The 21,653-nt window shown below is 39.9% G+C and overlaps 1 protein-coding gene across 1 annotated transcript in view; it reads left to right on the top strand.

The window, feature by feature from the left end:
* TRHDE (thyrotropin releasing hormone degrading enzyme) overlaps positions 1 to 9,169 on the top strand; it is a 214,307-nt gene extending 205,138 nt beyond the window's left edge. Inside the window, exon 19 of the mRNA XM_056338965.1 lies at positions 1,578 to 9,169. Coding sequence (XP_056194940.1) covers positions 1,578 to 1,721 — 144 coding nt within the window. The 3' untranslated portion in view covers positions 1,722 to 9,169. The remainder of the gene's footprint in view (positions 1 to 1,577) is intronic.
* Positions 9,170 to 21,653: the final 12,484 nt, after the last annotated feature.

The following is a 21,653-nucleotide window of genomic DNA, read 5'->3' as shown; positions in this document are numbered from 1 at the left end:
TCTTTCTAGCCACATTAGTTTATACTGCAGAGGGCGGCCCTAGAAAACCCCAGGGTTGAAATTAGAAGCTGCCTGTCCCTTTGTGGTTTTTTTGCCTACAGTATTTCTGTGATGAGAAAAGCCGAATGAAATGACAATAATTGGTTCTAAATGCTAAGTACTTCTTACTTAGATTGCAAAGGTTTCTCATTTTACCTTAACATCTGCCCTAACTGAGGTAGTTCTGTGGTTGAGTTATGCTCTGCTTAGCAGCTGCTCGACATTACCCCAAATGGATCAAAGGATTCTTATGCAGCACAATCATCATTAATTGACCTCTGATTATGTTATGATATTTTGTGTCCAACCATTTGGCCTCAGGAAGTTAGGGCAGAGCTGCAGCTGTTTTCCTCAAAGCTGGTTTCCTCAAAACTGTCCAGGTAGAAAGGACTGGGCTGGCCAGGTTTGAGTATCTGCCCTGCCCAAGGAAGCCTCCTGTACTCTTAGCTTTCACCTCCATGATAGCATTGACAGGCTGCCTGTTTATACTTCCCCTAAAAGAAGCTGGCCTTGTAAACATTTTGCTATAATGTTTAATGTAATATACAGAGATCAGGTAAAGTCTGATTTTGGTAGTTAGTTTCCAGCTCCCTCTCATACTTTTGACTGTGATGGGAATGAGGCAGTTGCATGATCAGCCTTTTAAGTTTGAGCCCATGCACAAAGAGGTGTTGTTGGAAGTTAGATTTAAATAAACAAGATTAATTTGGTGTCACCAGGACGCAAAAATTAACTAGTTATTAATAAGTGTTGCTAAAACTGCCTGATTTTATACAAGTCAACATAACCAGCAACCTACAGTGCAGATCAGCCTTGCAGTTCTCGTTTAAAAACCCCAGTAATTCAAAGCACATTGGTGCCATCAGCTACAATAACCCAGGTGATAGTGCTGTAATTTGAGTATACACAGGAACAGAGCAAGGGCCTTTTCAGTCTGCTGAAAAAAGATCAAAGTTTTCTCATAAGGGAAGGAATCTGTTTCAGGCATTCAAAGATCATCAAATGAGTTCCCAGTTGCTCTTTTGCCATTGTCTTCAGGCTGTAATCTTCCCTTCTTTTTCTAAACAACCAACCTGCATGGTATCATCAAAAGGGTTCTGCAAATCAAAGTGAAATAAACTCGTTGTGAAGCTTGATAAAACCAAAGGACATCAGGACTGCCTTCTGCTGATATTTGCATATAAACCTGAATTAGAAGCATTTCCAGTGCTCCCAGTTTGGTTTCTTAGATAGAAATAAAAGTTTAGATCAGCCCAGCTGTCTTATGTGTTGCTGCAGGAGAGAAGGAGGTAATGATATTGATGTGATCCGGCACTGACAAGTCAGTATCTTCTGGTGTAATGTGAAGCAATTGCATCACATCTAATTGACAGTCTGCTGTCTTATTACATTTCCTATTAAATCTTTCTGTACGATACAGCATTTACTTCAACAGTGATCATGGAGGTTTGTCCTAAATGCCTGACTTTTTTGTATGCACTGGAAATATTTACTTTCTTTGGTTCCTGAAAATTTAACTTGTTAACTTGTATTTCCAGCTAAAGAACTTTATGAAGAGTTATGAAGGGGGAGCTGCTGCTTCTTTCTCTCGTGCCGTGGAAACAGTGGAAGCCAACGTGCGGTGGCAAAGGCTTTATAAGGAAGAACTATTCCAGTGGCTAAGAAAATCCTTGACACACTAATCTGTCTTTACAGCCAACCATTTAACAGAAAACTCTGCAAAAGGAAGAGGAGTCACGTTAGAAGTGTTCAACATTAAAATCATGAAGACAAGATCAGATTGCAGGGATAAGATTTTTTTCTTTTTTTTTTTTTTAACTGTGGGATTTTTTTTACACTGGGCTCTTGTGAAATTGTCAAGAAGCTTTTCAGGAGAAGATCATGAATGCTTGTGAAATCCAGTCATCAGTGTGTACAACCAAACATATTAAGTGGTGCATGTAAATGTTGAAGAGAAACAAACAGAAACCCCTTCAAAGACTATTTTCTGCATGCTTGTACCATCCCTGCCTGTATTCTAGCATGCTTATGTGTAGCAGCCACATTTTGTATGTGAGTTCCAGTTACATCAAAGATGGGCATTATACAAAGCACAAAGACTATCTACGACAATCAGTGTTGCAATGAACAAGAGGAAAGCAAGGAAAAGGAAATGCAGAAGGCTTCCAGCTTGGGGCAGTATGAGATGTAAAGTCAACTTTCCTGCTAGCTGCCAATTGGTCTACCACTCATATTGTCTCTTAATCATTACAAAGATGCCAGCTCATTTTTTTTAGTTGCCAGTTGTTGTACCAGCAGTCTCCATATTCCCATATTTAAATTAGCAGGATATATAGAGACAGGAGAGAGAAGGGGGTGAGGAGTGGGGGCGAGAGAGAAAATGAGAAGGACATCATCCATGCATTTTAATCATGTACATTATTCACTGCCGATCAGTGGAACAGTAGTTCTAGCTGTGAATGTATGCAGTGTTGGAGAGGAACTTCGCATTGATTTCACAGAATCCATGAACCACCTCTTCTCAGCTATTTTACAAGGAGTGATACTGACAACGGGTCACCCAACCTGTTCAGCTGATAGTGCACGAGTATTATAAATAAACATAAGATTCAAATGGAAATCAGCACAAAAGGATAATATCTTGCATGCAGACATAAAATTACCCAAGAGGGCTGTCTTGCATGTGGTAGACCAGCCTCTGTAGGGATTTAATATGATGGACAGGTCAGATTCTCTATGTGGGCAATACTTTTGGAAATATGAGATGTACCATTTATGCCTACTTAGAAAAGTGAAATATGGAGAAAAGGGTGTGTGTGTGTGTTAATTTTTGCTGGCTAATACCAAAAGCACCATTTTCTTTCTATTTCCTTGAATTTCACATGGACTGTTGTAGATGAGTGATACTTTTCTTAATCATATGTGTATTTCTTTCTTCTCAATCCCTAATCTGAAAGATCAAGGTCAGTGACATGGTGGAACTGCTACTTGTATAATGACTATCTGGATAAAACTGATGGGCGCTAAATACTCTCCTATGTCTATACCAGGGAGAAAAAAACCCCACAAAACTATGGAGAGTTTTCAGGAGGTAGATTGCAGGAGCTTCAGAGGAGGAATGTAGATGTACAACAGTGGGGTTTTTTAATCTCATCCCAGCCTGTCACAATTGTCTGACCACACCATGGTCCTCAACATAGGGAACGTGGCCAGCCAAAGCAGAGAGCAGCCATTTTATCTGGTTGTTTCCTTCACAAGGCATGGAAGTTACCAACACACTTTATGATTGCGGTTGCTTATCCCCAGTAAGTTGTGAATTGATGCGCTAGTGCAAAAAGAACCAAACCCAAGCATGTTCAGATATTATCAGAGTTCTGTGGAGACAGTATTCTTTGCGAGGCTCTCATTCCCATAGTACTCTGCTCCTCAAGACTGGTAGATGCATCCCATAACTAAGCTGTTGTACCCATCCTGAGCCTGTCATTTTGTGTCTTTTACTGTGCAGAGGGTGCTGTTTGTGGATTGGGTGCATGAAATCTTTGTGTTGGGCATTTGCTCTGCTGTTCGGTGCTGTGTGGCACCACGTTAGCTTGACCACATGTAGCCAAAAGAAGAGGGAGTCCTGTGCTCTTGTACTGTTAACTCTTTGCCTTATAAATAAGCCCTAAACCTTTGTGCTGTGTTGCAATGCTAGTGAACCTAATGCCCAGAGACATGATCATGTCCGAGTTGAGTGAAATCCTCCTTCTCCTCCTATGTATTTTACCTACCTCACAGGGGTGTTGTGAGGCTTGACTAATGTTAGCAAAGCACTTGAATATCCTCTGATGAGAGGCATTTAAAATTGCAAAGTATTATTTTATGTGGTTGACCAAACTCAACCTCAATGCCAGTATGTAGCATCACATTTTTAATTTCTACTGAACAAAATCATATACAGATTTTTTATAATAAAAATAAAGCCAAATATTATTTAATATAACCTCTACCCTGTAGTGAAGGCCAAAATCATGATATCCAAAGAGTGTGCAGAAAACCAATTCCTCAAACGTGAATTGTTTTGAGGATTTCAGAGAAAAGAAGTGTGTAATGGTCTGTCCCTTTGCGATTTTATTCAAGACTGTCTTTGATGACTTTTCTTTTTCAGCACCACAGATTAAACTACGTACTTCCAGGATGTGCATAGAAGTTTCTGGTCTTTGCACTGGTAAAGGGCAGGCTAACAATATGTTCCAAAGTCATAAGTTTATTTCAGCCTGTGTATTATGCAGAGTGCACAGAATTTTCCACTATTGCTCATTTGAATTGAAGTTATTGCACATTTAGTTGGTGTTGGATGTAAATTAATATTTTAGTGGCCTTGAGCAACTGGTCTACCACAACTATCAAGCCCTAAATGTATTAAACATACCTACTGATGTATTGCTTATAATTGTTGTATTCTAGTAATGTGATATTACTGCTACAGCTAAGGTTGAACTGGCCTTTCCGTTATAATTCCCTATTCTTTTATTTTTTATATTTTGTATTTTACTGTTTCACACTGAATCAGGATTAAATTTAAATGGATTAAATCCAACAAAACTATAGGTGTTTTCTACAATATTCAACACCCCTGCATTTAATTATATGACTTTAGAAAGTTGTTTTTAATAGGAAGTTGCACACAGCTCTGTGATAAAGAATAGTTGATACCTCATGGAAAACTCTATTACAGTCTGCTTAGAAAAATCTATTTATCTTACTGATTTTCTTTCTCCGTTACCAGTCCTTTTCTTCTTTTGTCCTTATCTAAATATGGCCCCCATTTTTATAATTTAGATTGTGATTAAGAAGCCAAAACTTTTCAGCATTTTCAAATGGATTTAATTTTGTGCTTTCTAAGGAGAGGAGATGCTGCAAAATGCGGGTCTAGGCTGGACATGGACCTCACCAAGGCCCTGGGCATCATTTTATAGAGATTTGATAAGGCCTCTATGTCTAATCAGCCTTTGTATGACTCGGGATCCTTTGCCATTATTAATTGATATGGCTGGCTAAATCATACAGGAAAGCATATGAATAGACATGATTTTATTCCAGCATAACAATGCACCTACTGCAAAGTATCTATTGTATTTTTATGGCATTTTCCACTACAAAAACGTCAACCTATTACTTTGTAGCTGGTAGAATTATTCATGTATCCACTGCTAATAGCTGTTAAAATGATAGTAGCTACTAATTGTGACTAGGACAGAACAATGCGAAAACATTGTTCTAAAACAAAATGTCACCACTTCTATTACTGGGAGTACTTGGGCATTGATTTTGACTTCATGTCTCCTTAAGTACATCCAAATTTGTGACCTTTGATGATCTTTTCAGTGAACATAGCAAGAATTGCAATACTATGTTGGGAACTGAAGGTGAATTTTGCATAACTTTTGGGCTGTTGTGGATATTTCACTGAGCTTTAGAGTGTCAAAGGAAGTATCTCCACTGATGCAGAAGGGTGCTTTCACAGCAAAGATCCTGAATGACACAATTAAATCCTTAGTAGGGAGGAATAAAAAAGGAAAATTTTATACATATATATATTCATGTGGAAAATCCTCTGTAGTGATAATTTTCCCATAAAATGTCAGTAGGTCTGATTATTTAGATAGAATGAAGTGAAGCCAATATTTGCAGATGAGGGTGCCTTTGTTTAGATATCTGCATAATAAGATTTTGGTTTTCCACATGATCATAGCCTATACTGAAGTAAATGAAAATAGATTTTGCATCAAATGTGCAGCTTCCTCTTTGAGGAAAAGGGATGTGGCTTTGAAAATTGTTCATGTGTATTATCAATTTACCACCACTCCTGTTATGAGTACTCACCATATCAGGCTGCCTGTCCTAAGCAGGGTTTATAGCCCCCGTGTCAGTACGAGCATGAAGGAGTAAAAGGACCATGCTGCTTCTGAGCAGCCTGAATAGAGGTTGTTTGGCCAGCTTTGGATGGAGCAGTCTAAAAACTGCTGACTGTATCACTTGCCACTGCTGCCAGCCTGAGTCAGGAGGGCAGCTGGGAACCACTGAAGTGCAGAGAGGCGCCATCCAGGTTTCTCTCAGCTGGATGGGGCAGGGGGGAAGAGAAGATGCCTTTTCTAATCATGAGTTATGGGTGATCTTCAGAGATTGGTGTCATTGCCTCGTGCTAGCAGGAAACAAAGGTCCAGCTGGTGAGCCTGCATTTCCCAGAAAAAACTGAGCTCTGGTCGCCCCAGCTGGAAAGTGTTGACCAAAGTGCTTGTAAAGGTCTAGAATATAATGTCCATTCTTCAGAAGTAATTTCAAACAGTCAAATATTTTGAATTTATCAGGTATGCATAAGGACACAGGCAGCCTTTTCCATTATGAAAAATTACTACAAATTATTTGTGGTGGTAATACAAGTAATAGCAGCTACTGTACTAATACTAAAAAAAAACCTTCAGATGCCTGTCCAAACCTGTATGGCACTAATGACTGAGCAGTTCCCTTTTTACATACAAAACCATAAAAGATTGGCCACATTGTTTCTCATAAGACTGCGGAAGCTTCCGCCTATCTTAAACCAAATACTGAAACCCAGTGAAGCCACTCTGACTTGAGCAAGTAGTCAATGCTGACATGAGTGATTTAATTTTCAGAGAGAGGGAAGGGGAGAAAGGGACTGCTGTGTGTAAGGATTTTTCACCAAAGTAAGGCCATGTGCCCTAATCGGAGCAGAATTTAAAAATTAAGAATGTTTTGAAGAAGCCGGTTAAACTTAGCTCCATCTTGTGTCCATGCTGCCAGTGGAGGTTAGCTTGATCTCAGAATACCCCTACATGGTAAAACAGTTAGGTCAGTCGGCTCTTATCAAAGACGTGTGGAGCCAGTTTCATTGGGATGTGTTTAAGGAGAATCACTGACATAAGCAAGTTCTGTGGGTCAGACCCAACGTCCTTTCTCAGAAAAAAAACACATTTGGCTGATTTGTAACCACTGAAGTTAGTGCAATGATGCCAAATAGTATTTCTGAATGCTTTGCATGTTTTATGTGCACCATTTTGTAAGGATGTCAAAGTGATGTTGGTAGAACGTAGAGGTGAGCAGCGTTGTGAGAGCAGAGGGGACTGTGCTGCAGCAAGCAGTGACGAGTTAGGAGGCTTTAGGCAGAGTGCCCCAGCGTTTCCTGGACAGCATCACTTGGATTTGCCTGATCAGGATAGCCTAGGTGCAACGAGCGAGGCCAAGAGCCAAGATGCAGTCTCAACTCTCTGCGATATGTTTCAGTCCACTTAATATGTTCATTTCTGTAACTTCATAATAACCTGTAGCCAAACTGATGACACATGTGGCCGCACATCCTCTGTGGTGCACAGTGAGGTAGATCCGTTGAAGTGACTGATGTGAATTGCAGCTGAGGATCTAACCCATTGCTCTCGAAACAGCCCCCTGAGGTGACGGCTGAGCAGGTGTACAGGAGGTTTTGCATATTTGTTTGCATATGCATTTCAGTAGCACATATTGGATGACAAATTTTTTTTGTTTTCCTTTTGCTTTTCATTAGAATAATACTTTGTGATCAGTTCCAATGTGATAAAGCTTTATAATATGTTTGGAGAACTGTAGAATACTATACTGTGAAGAGTGTGGCCACTCTGTTTTTTTTCCTGCAAATGGTAGATTTCAGCAGAGGTGGACTTCTGTGGACTTAGACACTCTGTGAAAAAAAAAATCTGACAGTTTCTAATGGAAACATCATTGTAATTACTGTATAACTACCTTGTACAAAGTCAGCCTTATTATATGTGTAAATGTAAATTTGTTATGTTGTTTTTATGTTTGAGGGACAATAGGCTTTGGGGTGGGTGAGACGTATAGCCTTATAAAAAGAGATTGTAGCTCCCTGTCTGATGTTTTACAGGAAGGTGTTTGTTTGCTCTATTTTTGCAGAAGATAAACATAAACCAGTTCCCTGAAAACTAGCAATCTATTCCACTACACACACATCAATGACATAAATGAATCATACTATTGAAAATAAAGGGTTGATAATAAATTACATTATTTTCCCAAGAGACTCCACATGTAAGAACTTTTGACACCTTAAGAAGAAGGAAGAAGTCCTGCAGCTATTAATGCTGGTTATAATGGATGAGTCCCTCTATTAATTCTGTCTCAGCCTTAGATTAATTTTGAATACTGTAATTAGAAGAACATATTTTTCCATCACTTCTCAAATCTGTACTCTTTGGAATTCAGTTCTTTGTAAAGTAAGAGGTGGAGCTCAGTTTAGATACATTTCACCAATGGTTTCATACAAACGAGTGTTTGCAATATCAGAATGCCATTTTCCTTTAAAGGAAATACAGATAGTTGCATAATGTCACAGTTTTTTCTCTATGTACCATATACACATGCATGTATAGCTTCTAGTTGTGGACGATTTGCTTTGAAAAAGCTTCCATTGGTTGTTTGTATTTATAGGTCTTACTCAAAGGTTCCAACTCAGCAAAGAAGTTGGACATAGGCATGATGTGAGGCTGTGTTGACCATGACTGAACCACGTATATAGGCATGTAGGCAGTCCCACTGATTTCTGCGGAATTAATCACATGCTTCTAATTAATGTATCAAATCATGCATATGGCTGAAACAGTCTTCCTGGAAAGTGATTTAGGTTGAAACCTGTTTCTGCACAGGTTTCAGGTGCAGGATATGGTGATGTGTTGCTGAATTTAAAATCACAACTTTCTATAGAGCCAGCTGCTCTTCTCTCTTTTCTTTTTTTATAGGAAAGCATATATTTTGCATATAGAGGGGAGATACTAACTGATTCTCAGTATATCTAAAAATGCCAAATTTAATAAGGTTTTTCATTTATTATTTGAATCATCTTAGGATTTCAGAATAAAAGCAGAATTATTCTTACAATGTTAATTATTGAATATAGAACTAATGAGCAATTTAAACCGTTGGCCAAATAAAATACATGAATTTCTGTTACAGTTTACCAAAACAGTGTTTTTCTATGATATGCCTTTAAAAATGACTCCATAAATATGGGACCGCTATGTGTTCAACATAAAATTTTTATTCAACTCTAAGGACTGACTAAACAGATTATTTTTTTTTAAATGAGAAACTTTATCTTCTGTATTTTAAGCAGAACAAATTTGAATTTTGTCTCTGATAATAAAATTTTGTATAGTAATGTGTAATTCATCACTGTCTTAATTTTCTGACGTGGAGACATGGCTAAGATAAATAATACCCAGCCTTTTGATTATGTTCCCATTTCAGTTCAGATAACAGTTTAATAATGCTGAATAGATACACTGAGGGCTTACAATGAAAAGCATGCAAGGAAACGTATTTTTTTGATATGAGGAATTTTTCAAAACATTAAAATACTGGGACTAGGAGAAAGCAGAGATCCACAGAAAATACAAAATTTGGGCTTGGAAGTACTCTTAAGCACTCGAAGACTAACAGGACTGAGACTAGAATGGAGAGCAAGGTCTGTCTTTGTGCTTTTCTAATTATGTAAATTTTGAATAAGCAAAAAGACCTTTTCATTGGTAAAAGTGATTTCAACTGGAATGCAGTTCAAATGACTTTTTAATAGAGTCCTTGAATTCAGGCTATTATTTTCCTTTTTTGAAGAACAGTTTTCAGTAACAATGAGATGTGAAAAATGTGCAATTATTTACCCATTGGATACAATCATGTTCCCACTGAAGTCAATTGGCGCTTTGACATTGACATCACTGGGAGTAAAAGCCAACCCTGTATTTTTCAAAATATATCTTTCAATGCCAGAATGTCTTTTTCTTTAACAATACAGATGTTTTCCTCTGTACTGCACATCTTAGTCTGCTGAAAAGCTGAAGGGAATTTTTAAGGTCTTGATTTTGCAAAGCACAACAGGCAGCATTGGTGCTTTGAGCACAGGTGACCAGAGCTGGGGCCTAAATGAGTATGTTTATAGTATCTTACCATTAAACACTTCACTGTATTGTACTGGGACTTGAGTTTTGACCATCCTATGGGCGTATGTCAGCAGAGTATGGAGTTGTATGCCTCATACCTCTTTTTTTCCTGAGTTCAGGTCTGCAGCAAGAGTTCAGGAGGCCTGAGGAGGTGGCTTGGGGGCCAGTAGAGAACTTTCACATTAAGAGGGCATACTGGTATGTAGGATGAACTATGAAAGGCTAGGACATACTGCCCCCAAAAGGAGTCTGGTCCCTCCCTTTTATGCTACATATAGCTCTGCAGGAGTGTTGAAACAGCTGAGAAAAAGTGCAAGGCCACCTTGAAAGCATCCTTGTGAGAGGAGGCAAAATGTGTGGAGGGAGAAATGGCACTTCCCTCTGAAATCCCAGTGGCAGCACATCTCATAACCAAACATCAGAAAGAACATGTTTGTTTCTTCTCCAGCGTGGCCGCTGCAATCAGCAGCACTTCAGTCGGTGGCTGAGCTGCTTCCAAGTTGAACATTTTCGTACAAGACCAAATGAAGAGCTGTTTATTTGCACTCAGCTCAGCTCTTCAGTAAGAGCTGTACTTTAAAGTCACCCGTTTGCTTTGAAAGCTCCACAGCTGAGCTGGAGGGAGTAGGAGGGAGAGAAGTTACAGTCTTTGGTTTGTAAATTGACTTAGGAGTATTTGCTATCTTAATAACAGAAAGGCAGCTTGTGCTGACTAATTCCCTGCTTCCTCGTATTCCTCACAAAAAATATCTAGCTTCTTTTAAGCTGCACTTTCAGCATAGAAGCCACCACGCAGAGTCCCACTGCTGTCAGAGGCACTGGTGACTCCTGCATACTGCAAGGACCAAGGCCTTGGGAGAGGAGAGAAACAACTCAGTGAGCTGGTGACAATCCTGGCTTTTCTGAGAACCAGGTGCATAAACCCCATGTTAGAGAGACAGTATTGAGAACAACGTATTTTGATGGCTGAGGCTGTCTTAGGGGTGGGAGGGGAAAATGAGCACAAAGATAGTTGTCAGAAAAGTGTAGTGAAGGCAAAGCTGAAATGGTGTGAAAGAACGAGAATGTGCTTGGGAAATTAAAGCCTCATTGTGTAGAAACTTAGTCTTTGAGTCAGCAGCCACATCTACTGTGGCCAAAATCTAGTTAAACAGAAATTGGTGAATGGCGAAAAAGAGGCATCCTACCGGTGGTGATTGTTTGCATCATGTGCTGATGTCAAACTACAGAAACTCCTCTGTACTGAATTCAGCCCATACTGTCCTGTATGTCTGTACCAATTTCTTCTATGTCACCCTGTTAGAATGTGGACTAATGGTGCAAGGCTGAATGAGAACTGCATCAGCAGGGCCATGGTGAGACCTGATCCTCAGGTACGCTTCCCATTCTCCCCTTTCTGACATGGTCCAGCTGCTGTTCTTCTCAGACCACAGCAACTGTAGGAACAGCAGGTAGATCCTGGGTGTATTTTGTATGGTTTTGCCTTCCTATCACCCTGCCTCTCAGCAGGAATTAGAAGGCTGCAGTGAAGAAACCGGGGCAGAAAGATCTAAGTGTCCTTGATTTCCGTGGTGCTAGCCATACTGCCCCTGACCCACCAAAGTGCCTCACTACCTGAACTAGCTAAACTCCTAGGGCCTGAGGAGCAGAATTAGGACTTGATCCCTAGCACAGCACATTCATATTGCAGTATATAGAACATGATGTTAATTACTCATTGTGCTGCCAAAACATTACTTTTAGCAAGCATCTTTTTGCTTCTTGAACTTACTCAGGAATCACTTTTGTCTGTTACACTTACCATAATTTTTGACCTGCTCATTGCAGAAGGTTAAGAAAAAGAAAGAGGAGGAAGAGGGGGAGGATAATAAGATGCTATTACATGACATGTCTATTACAGTAATTCGTTTCATGTGGCAGAGAACTGTTGCCAGTGATAAATGCATGTTCCTAGTACAATTATGAGATGTACCTTGAACTTTTCAACAATAAAACTGTCAAAAGGTTGCAATAAGCACAAGCACAAATGTGAATCTGTCCCTTAAAAAGATGAAACATCTCCACAAATATGATTTTAATAAATGGTACTATTTTCAGAGATGCACTTTTAGATCCATTAACTACTATTAACAGTTAATACCAAAACTGTATATTGTTTCCACTCTACAATTGTGGATGTAACCCATTTTTTCCCACCCTACTCAGTTGCTTAGCTGATTGACACATTTCAGATGTTTTCCATGGAGGTATGAGTAATGATGATGTAGAAGTCAGCACAAAATCAGCATATATTTCCATATGTACAGATGGAAATCAGAGCAGTTCTGTAGGTTTCAAAATGCCTGTAAGGTTTTGGGTGGTTTTTATCAAAAGCAGGTTAACCCAAGCAGGTCAGTAACCCCATGTCAGATGAGTTACTCCAAAAGAGCACATCAGGTTGGAAAGCAGAGGCACTTGGAAGGGGAAGGGGGAGGGAGTCTTTCTTAGTTGTTTTCAAAAGATTTGTACAGATGTAAGGGACAAGCAGAGGAAAACCTCAACCAAAGATGCAAACAAGAATTGGGACTATGGCTCTGAGAAAAGCTTACAGAAAAGTCACTTTGGGCTAAATGCTGAATTCAAAGACCGAAAAAATATGTACAGAGAATTATTTCACATTGTCAGGAACCAGAGAGAGCTCAAGTTTTTATCTTAGTCTTCACTGACCAGTATCATAAGACTAATGAGGCACATGCATTTTAAAACTTACCTCCTATAGTTACCAACAACTGTAAGGCAAGTTATTTCTGCTTAAGAAAAACACTGGGTGGTGGTTACCACTAAATGCGGTGGGTTTGAGAGGCAGTAAAAGATGAAGACTTCCTTAGTGCCTCACTGCAACTGGTCTGGTCTGGTGGGCTAGGAGCCTTGGTTAGGATTTCAGCTGGTGTGCTGTGCAACTGCAGATATTTCCCTTTAGTTTTAAAACAGTGTAAGCCATAAGCTGTACCATGTATACAGAGTGCTTGTACAATATTGAAATACATGAACTGCTTAGAGGAGCTCTTGCTTGAACTAAGATTAGTTCACAGAATTCAGCAGCAGATAAATGGTTGAGTCAGGATTTTTTTTTGTTCTGTTTAAATCTCCTTATCACTGAGGGTGTTTTTCAGTAACTCATAGTTCAGCCTGGGAAGAACAGTTAGTTGAATAAAAAGTAAGGACAAAATATCAGGATCACGGTCCATAAAAACTGTCTCTGCATCTGTCTTTACATAATTCATTCTTCTGTGACCTTGCCCAATACCAACATTTCATAGGCATGTGTGGGGGTTGCATTTTGCTATTTTTATGTTCACAGTATTACACTAAATTAAAATGGGCAAATATTTAATTGATATAGGTGCATGGAATTTCTATGGAGGCTAAGTACTCAAAATTACACATACGCTAAATGGGAAAATGAAGGTCACAGGTTTAAAATCACATGTGCAATTGCAATTACAATTTTAAAAACATTTCACTTGTGTTCAGCAATTGTACTTTGTAATAGGGTATAAAATGGTGATACACATTTTAACTGTCTGAAAGTGATTTGTTTAGGCTATAAAAGGAGAGAAGTCCTTCCTACATATGTTAAACTTGCAGCTTCTGCTAACCAGATACAAACCTGACAGAGCATAAAGGTACAACAAGCTAATTGTGCTGCATTTGAAAAACTGAAGTAAATAATGAGATTTGCTGACACCAAGGGATTAAGGCAAATATGTAATGAGAATTGACTACAAACTTCAGCAAGTTAAGTGCAGAAATGTATAGACGAGTGGACAAACTCAAATAAACAGAGTTGACCCACTTTCAGCTGGGCAAGATCAAGTTTGTCTTCCTAGTAAGTAAGTATACTCACTTTCTCTACATTGTGCTAGCACCTTCTAATTTCTATCAGAGTTGGTGATGGAAGAATTGTGTCCACTGGTCTGAAGGCACAGCAGGACTAGGACTTCCATGTGTCCTGGTAGTAATGATTCAATTAATGTACTATCCAGTCTTATTTTAGCAGAGCTAGAGAGATTTGAACAGCTGAGACTAAGCAGTTCAATACACTACCAGGCAAAGAGCCTGGCTCCTACAGTGTGTGTCAGACTTGCTCAGTTTAGTTGTCTACTAGACAGATGTCTGCATCAGAGCTAGTTATCGAGGATCCCTTAGTCAACGTGGATAAAAAACCAACCACATCATAAAATATCCAGCTAGTGCAGTAATGTGGATAGAAAAGGTGAGTAACATTAATTTCAGTAGCAGGATAATGTACTCAGGAAACTTTTAAGGCATAACTTAAAGTGAATGTTGAACTTCTTGGAAAAACTGGCTCCATTTACTCTATAATGAAATAAGTAATTGAAGCCTAACTCCAGGAGTTGGTCAGAACTGGAATGTAAAAAAGTAACCATAAAACCAAGGGAGTCTCAGTAGGGCTTTTGTTTTGTTTTGTTTTTCATAGACCTCTCTCAGTTGTGTGAGATGGGAAGCAATATATCGTAGTCAAAATATGTTTGAGAGACACTTCTGACAGATGACAATCCTCTGATAGCAGGTAATTGCTGCAAAGTTGATAAACAGATTCTTATATCCTGATTTAAACCCAGATAATTTTTGTCCACACCACATGGGGGATATTAGCTTTTGTTCACTTAATTAGTAGTTGGGGTTTGACTGTTTCTTGATGATATTAGTCAAGAACAGACATGGAATAGTGCGTTTGGCTAAAACTAGTGTAGCTCCTGAAGTACTCCAAGGGCAGAGAGCCCACACATTTTCTGAGCAAGACTCTGGTTTTGTTATTCATGAATAATATAATTTCTTCCTGACTCTTTGATGACATTGTAGGGGAGTTGTTGTCTGATACAGAAAATACTTTATATTGTCTGTGTCTTTTCAGTTTGTAATGTATTACATCATAAAACCAGAAGTAGTATCTAAGCACTACTACGTGTTGGCAAATGTAAGGTGGTGCAATGATTTTCTTCTCAGTGAAGGCAACTGGCAATAAGAAATGAACAAGGTGGCTGTAGAAAAAAAAAAGGTAGGTTGTAGGAATATAAAAAAATAACAAAAGTGTTCATGGCCTTGAACAAAGGCATTGGACTGAAATGAATTAACATTCCACTTTAATCTGAGACAAGAAAAGAGCACCAGGTAACTGAGTACTTAGAGAAAGAAGATATTGAGTGAGAAGTATGGAAGTGGAACAGTACAGTACAGCATCAATAATCTGGAAATTATGTATAAAGATGAACTATTTCCTTTGACCAAGCAAGAAGCAGCTTTAGGCTTCATAGCCCCTACACACATTTCAAACCATTATTAGTAACACAGTGGGCAAATGGCAGAATAGAAATGGAGATATAGATTAAAACAATTATTACCTACTGCTGGTCTTCAGAAAATTGGAGGTGGCAACACACAATGATTTGACTTAGGCAGCCAGAGTATTACCCTTTAATAAGTCTAACTTTGATCATCAGGTTGCTAAAGAAGAAGTGTTGGGGGAAAGAGGCATTTCTGGACTTCTGGAGGATAATGAAAGCAACAGCATTATATAGTGTGAACTTACCAAGTACAGATCTTGCAAGACAAACTTGATTATTGCTTTTCTGATAGAATTGCAAAATTATTGGGATAATTCAGAGTAGTAGCTATCACTTATTTGTATTTTAATAAAGCATTTGACAGAAGCTTTCAAAATTAATTCAGATTGCCCAGGGAATAAACATGTTCACAGGGACTGAAGTTATCTGAAGAACTGTTAACAAAAGATACGAAGAAGTGGCCCTTTGTAAGATTTGCGTGAGATATCTAGTGGATACCTGGGTTTGCTCAAGTTTTAATTGTTAATGATTGCTCAGAAAAGAAGGAAAAATCAGCCTCTTAATGAAATTTACAGTGTGAGGGACTTGTTAACAATGGTAAGGACAGGGAAAATTTACAAGACCCTACCTAAAGAATTGAATAATGGGCAGGAAATAAGATTAACTTCTAAACGCACGCTAATTCTCCTGGGAAAAATAATTCACAAACTCAGTTACTCAGTAAAATGGGGAAAATTCAATAATACCAGTGGAAAATAGTCTAAAGGATTTAGCGGAGCAAAGCAAGTACATTTTGCAATCAGTTACAGTAGCAAAATGAGCTAGTACCATTACGGGATCACACTGTAATGAATAATGTCACCTAGAAAGGAGTTATAATCTTTGTCTACCAATTTTTGTTTGACTGCAATTGGATATGGTTTTTCATTCTCAGAAAGAATTTAGGAAATGGGAAAGAATTCAAGATGAGAAACAAAACAGGGTTTAGGGAGGTAGTATTTGATTGCTCTAATTAGATATAGGTAAGGTAGTATATTTACTCAAATTCACTTACAGAATCACAGGATGGTCAGGGTTGGAAGGGACGTCTGGAGATCATCTAGTCCAACCCCCTGCTAAAGCAGGTTCACCTACAGCACGTTGCACAGGATCATGTCCAGGCAGGTTTTGAATGTCTCCAGAGAAGGAGACTCCACATCCTCTCTCGGCAGCCTGTTCCAGTGCTCCGTCACCCACAAATTAAAGAAGTTTTTCCTCATATTCAGGTGGAACTTTCTGTGTTGCAGTTTGTGCCTTGCTCCTTGTTCTGTCGCTGGGCACCACTGAAAAGACCCTGGCCCCGTCCTCTTGACAGTTGCCCTTAAGATATTTGCATACATTGATAAGGTCCCCTCTCAGTATTCTCTTCTCCAGGCTAAACAGCCCCAGCTCTCTCAGCCTTTCCTCATCAGGGAGATGTTCCAGTCCCCCCATCATCTTTGCAGCCTCCACTGGGCCCTCTCCAGTAGTTCCCTGTCTCTCTTGAACTGGACCCAGCACTCCAGACGCAGCCTCACCAGGGCAGAGCAGAGGGGCAGGATCACCTCCCTCCACCTGCCGGCCACGCTCCCCCTAATGCCCCCCAGGATCCCGCTGGCCTTCGTGGCCACACGGGCACACTGCTGGCTCGTGGGCGGCTTGCCGTCCACCAGGGCTCCCAGGGCCTTCTCCGCAGAGCTGCCTCCCAGCAGGTCAGCCCCCAGCCTGTGTTACCTCAATTTGTTAATAAAATGAAGTCCTTGACAAAGAGATTATGAAAATAAAAACTGTCTGTGTGTTTATATGCACATTGGATAGGTATAAGATAATTAAGAAAATCTTAAATGAAAGACCAGTGGCAGTCTATGAGTAACCTAAACACAGTAAAGGACAGGATGTTTCTATGATTATATCTGAAGACAAGAGAAGTCCTAATACCTATAAGAGTATTTGCAATGCCATCTTGAATTTTTTGGATCATTTATGTGCTTAGCATTTGGATCCTTACATCAGTTGTGGTAATATGTGCCTTCAGAGGCAATAGGAATAGAAGAGGTGCCATAGTTTAGCTATCTCAAATTTCCTAGAATGAACAGTGTGAATCCTCCATTAAGAGTAATGGGATGAAGTTAATTACAGGAACGCCAGACCCAGGTGAGCAGACTGCAAGTACCCTCTCAGTGTTTCCATTGACTCTCCACTCTGTAAAACATTACAAAGACTGAATCGAAATCATCAGCAGGCCAGATTTACTGCCCTGACTGCATCTTTAAAATTTTCCAGCTGCTATCAGTTTGTATCTTTAGAAGATAATATCTGAAGAACACCTTCCCTCACTAGCTAAACGATGTGTAGATTGACGTATGCTACTGGAAATCGATTGCAGCTACCTGCCAATAACAGAGTTGCAAAGACCTTGCTGTCCTTACTGGGAGCTGCAAGAAGCACATGGAACAGAAGGGTTTCGGCTTACTGTACCCCTGCCAGGGTCTGGAAATCAGCTCATGACCAATCTTAGCATAGTGATGGTCTGAAGGGATGGCTTTGGGGTGAGTAATTATTGATAAGAAAATACAAAGCGTATAATTTAATTTTAATTTATTCCATCTGTAGCTTTTTTGTGTGATTGCGACTATACCTTGCAAAACTCTTACATGACTCTAATTTCTAATCCTCAGACTCTCCCAGAAACAAATTATAGCAGTGCTCAGAAACTCACCCCATTGGTAATTGAAAGCTCTTTGGGCATCTTAAAAATGAGATTTTGATGCATAGATAAATCTAGCGACACATTACAATATTGCCCTCTGAAAGTGTGCAAGATATTCCTGGCTTGCTGCATATTACATAACATAGCCATTAAATGCAGATTATCTTTCAAAGGAGAGGCAGAGATTAATGAGTCAAACAAAAATGATGAATTAAATGAGCCCGATCAGACACACTTACAAAATTAGCTAGCAAAGAGTTCTATAGAAACAAGAAATATTAGAGCTAGATTGCTCAAACACAATTTTAAGAAGAGTGGCAATGCATATAAACATACATTATTACATTATAGTATTCTTGTTATATTCTTCTTTTTTTTTCTTCTGTCAAACACATAATGCAAAGACATTGCAGGCATTACTCAGCAAATAGTACCTTGGGCAAGAAGAGGGGTGCCTGCCTTCTCCTAGATTGAGTACTGAGACTCAAACTGTTGGATTCTGAGCCTGCACTGGCTCTTTCTCTAGTGGGGGCTGGAGACTTCAGTGGGGCTCCATGCGAATCCGAAAGAGTCTTCCCTTGCAGTCAGGCTAGATCAGAGCTATAAATCAAAGCAACTGATTTGCTCTGTGTCTTTAGGCAAATCATTTATCCTTAGCAGAATGCAAGTCATTTAGCTTTTGCATAATAACACTCCCCCCGAGGGATATTGGGAGCTCTGAGTATTGAGAGGTGGGAAAAAGTTCAGCGAGCCTTTGGTAATAGTTGTTTTGCGAATACAAAGTTGTCTTGCTTTTACATGCTATAATGGGCAGGAAGATGATGACTTGCCATTCTTGGCACTTGTTTCCTGCTCATATCTGCCAGCAGGTTTCCTTGTGTGTTGGCAAGGCTGTCACTGATGCAGTTGTTATCGAGCTATCACTAATATTGACCCTGGAACACAAGGTTAACACCCTCCCAACCACTTTATGTCCATGCAAAGTGTTGCGCAAAAAGAACACTTCCGATTCCACAAAGATGCATCTTGCCTTCAGAGCATTTAATGAGATCCCCAGACTTTCAAGGCATGTCTGCAGAGATCCCCCCCAGCACAGCTCACAGCCTGACCTGGAACAGTGGCCTTTCTACCTCCCTTCTGTAATCAGCTTGTCAGCTTAAGGGCTGCACTGTTCAAAGGTGGCTGCTTGCTGGTAGTCCTTTTTCTTCCTCAGGTACAAAATGTTCTCTTGTCCCAGACTTACCAGTTAACACAGTTAAAGTGGCAATCTGAACTCGTCTGTAGGTTGTTCTGTTTCAAAGCTAAAGAAGGGCTCATGTGCCTGAAATCTTAGATTTCCTCCAAATCTATCAGTAGGTTCAATAAAAGATGTATTTCTGCCTACCGGCTTTGTACAGCCTTCATGTGGACCATACTGGAACAATAACTGTACCTCTGCAAAAATTTACAAACAGTATATTCAGTGGAGACTGCCAAGATGCCTTGCTGACACTACTTTAATTACCATATCATCTGATAAATGACTGCATAGCTTAGTGAGATTCCTTTGGTGAGGGAGATCAAGACACTGGCTCCACCAGACTGAATACAACCTCTTCACTTAATTTATGTAAATCTCTGAAATCAGTCATATCCCCAGCATATGTTTCTGGAACTCCATCCATCACCGTCATGATGTCTTTATCAGTTGATGCTAATACTGCTGTTTCCAACTTGAAAGCTAAAAGAAAATGTGAAAATTGATGGATAGATGAATAGCTGCTACCATGGAGATTTCTTATAGTTGATGGATTTGGGGCTGACAGGTATGTGTTGAGTGTATTCAACAACATCCTGAGTGTGTTTGTAATTACATTCTCCATCATTATTTTTATAATAATTCAGTATTTAGCATCAATGTTCCAAAATATTGTTGTTAAAGAGCTGTGATCTATAACACTCTAACCAGAGATTGAACTGAGAGTAATATATTTTCTGAAAATGGGCAATAGAAATCACTAGAGAAAATGAAATGAATTCAGATGCTTGATCACTGGCAGAGGCACTGGCCTTGGAGAATGTAATTCTAGCAAAAAAGGAACATACAAGATCTATGTGTGGCTGTGCTGATGGCAGCCCTGTTTAATTAACTCAGATAGCCGACCTTCCTGGATGCCTTCTAATGTGAGGGATTTTCGTCATACTTTACAAAGAAGATGGAGAGGACGCTGAGAAATGTCTCTGGAAGAGTCAAAGGGGTCAAGGAAGGGCAAAAGCACTGCCACTGCAGTTCACATCTGCTGGCAGAGGGCTGGAAAAGGAGGTTTCAGCTCACAAGTGGGCTGTATTAGGGAAGAGCTCAATGCCCAGCATCCTCAAGAGAGGCACAGCACAACTACCAGGCTGTGACCGCAGATGAAATCAAGAAACGGCTGCTTTAGGACTGCCATCCCTGAGTCCTCTGCTCCCTCTCTTCTCCCAGCAGCTCCTGCCACTGGGCTGTGCTGGTGGCTGGTGAGCCCTTGGCTGGGTGTGCAGACAGCCAAGCCAATGTCTTGCCTTGACACAGGGCTCTGTGTTGAGGTGGGCTGGCTGCTGGCTCTGTTTGTTCCCTGGCTTCCCAGCCTCGGGGCTGGACACACCCAGAGTTTGCCAAATATCTCAGTAAAAAGGTGGCCGAGGTCTATTTCTGCTGTGGAAATAGCAGGTAACTTTTTCTTCTGGTCCAGGTTAGCTAACAGTAGGGGGTTTTTTGGGGGTTTGGTGTTTGGTTTTTTTTTTTGATGCTTCCATCTGTTACAGTTTTTGACATTGCTGATTCCCAGGAGTTATTTGGTCCCTACAGCAACCTGAGAGATACATCACTGTCATCTGGGGAGATCCCTACAAAATCTTCGCATGTTTTCCTTTGAGAAAGATGGAGACAAAGAAATCCAATGGCAGAGCACCTCTTCCAAAGACTTCTGGTGCTCTGCTTCAAGTCAGTGTCTTGGCAAAGCAGCAATAATTTCAGCGGTTAGTGATCTCATGAGAAGAACAGCACTGCCTGATCAGAGAAACACTTCAAAGCACTATCAAAATTATGATAATTCCTTCATTTAAGAACTCTTTCTGGCTTCCTATCAAAGTGTATGCCTACACTGTAGCCACACAAGTGTTATTATAGATAGCTTTAAGCTCATATGTAGCTTTCATAATAGGACAAGTAAGCTGATACTTTTCTGTATGCTGCCTCTGAACCGAGAAACTTTAGACGCTGCTTACAGGCAGTTCTCGTGATGTTTACAATCTTTAGCTCATATCTCTGGTCTAACTTCATACTATGGTCATTTTCAAGTTCTTAATTGAATCTTTCTTTTTCCAGAGCCTCCAGGGAAGATGCATGGCTAGAAATTACTCTCCTTGAGGCCTCACATGCAAATGGCATCATTTGAGTGAAGGCTGCTTCTTCTGCAGGACACAGTCAAAACTATGTTCTTCTGGGGCTAACAATGACATTCACCCACCTTTTGTGAAACGCAGTAAAGCACTGGTCCAAATTTTCCTTTTGGAAGGTGAACTGAAAGCATT

The sequence above is a fragment of the Falco biarmicus genome, chromosome 5 (assembly GCF_023638135.1).
Source record: "Falco biarmicus isolate bFalBia1 chromosome 5, bFalBia1.pri, whole genome shotgun sequence".
Lineage (NCBI taxonomy): Eukaryota > Metazoa > Chordata > Aves > Falconiformes > Falconidae > Falco > Falco biarmicus.
The sequence above is the reverse complement of the archived record's forward strand: the minus strand, read 5'-3'. Positions and strand labels throughout refer to the sequence as shown.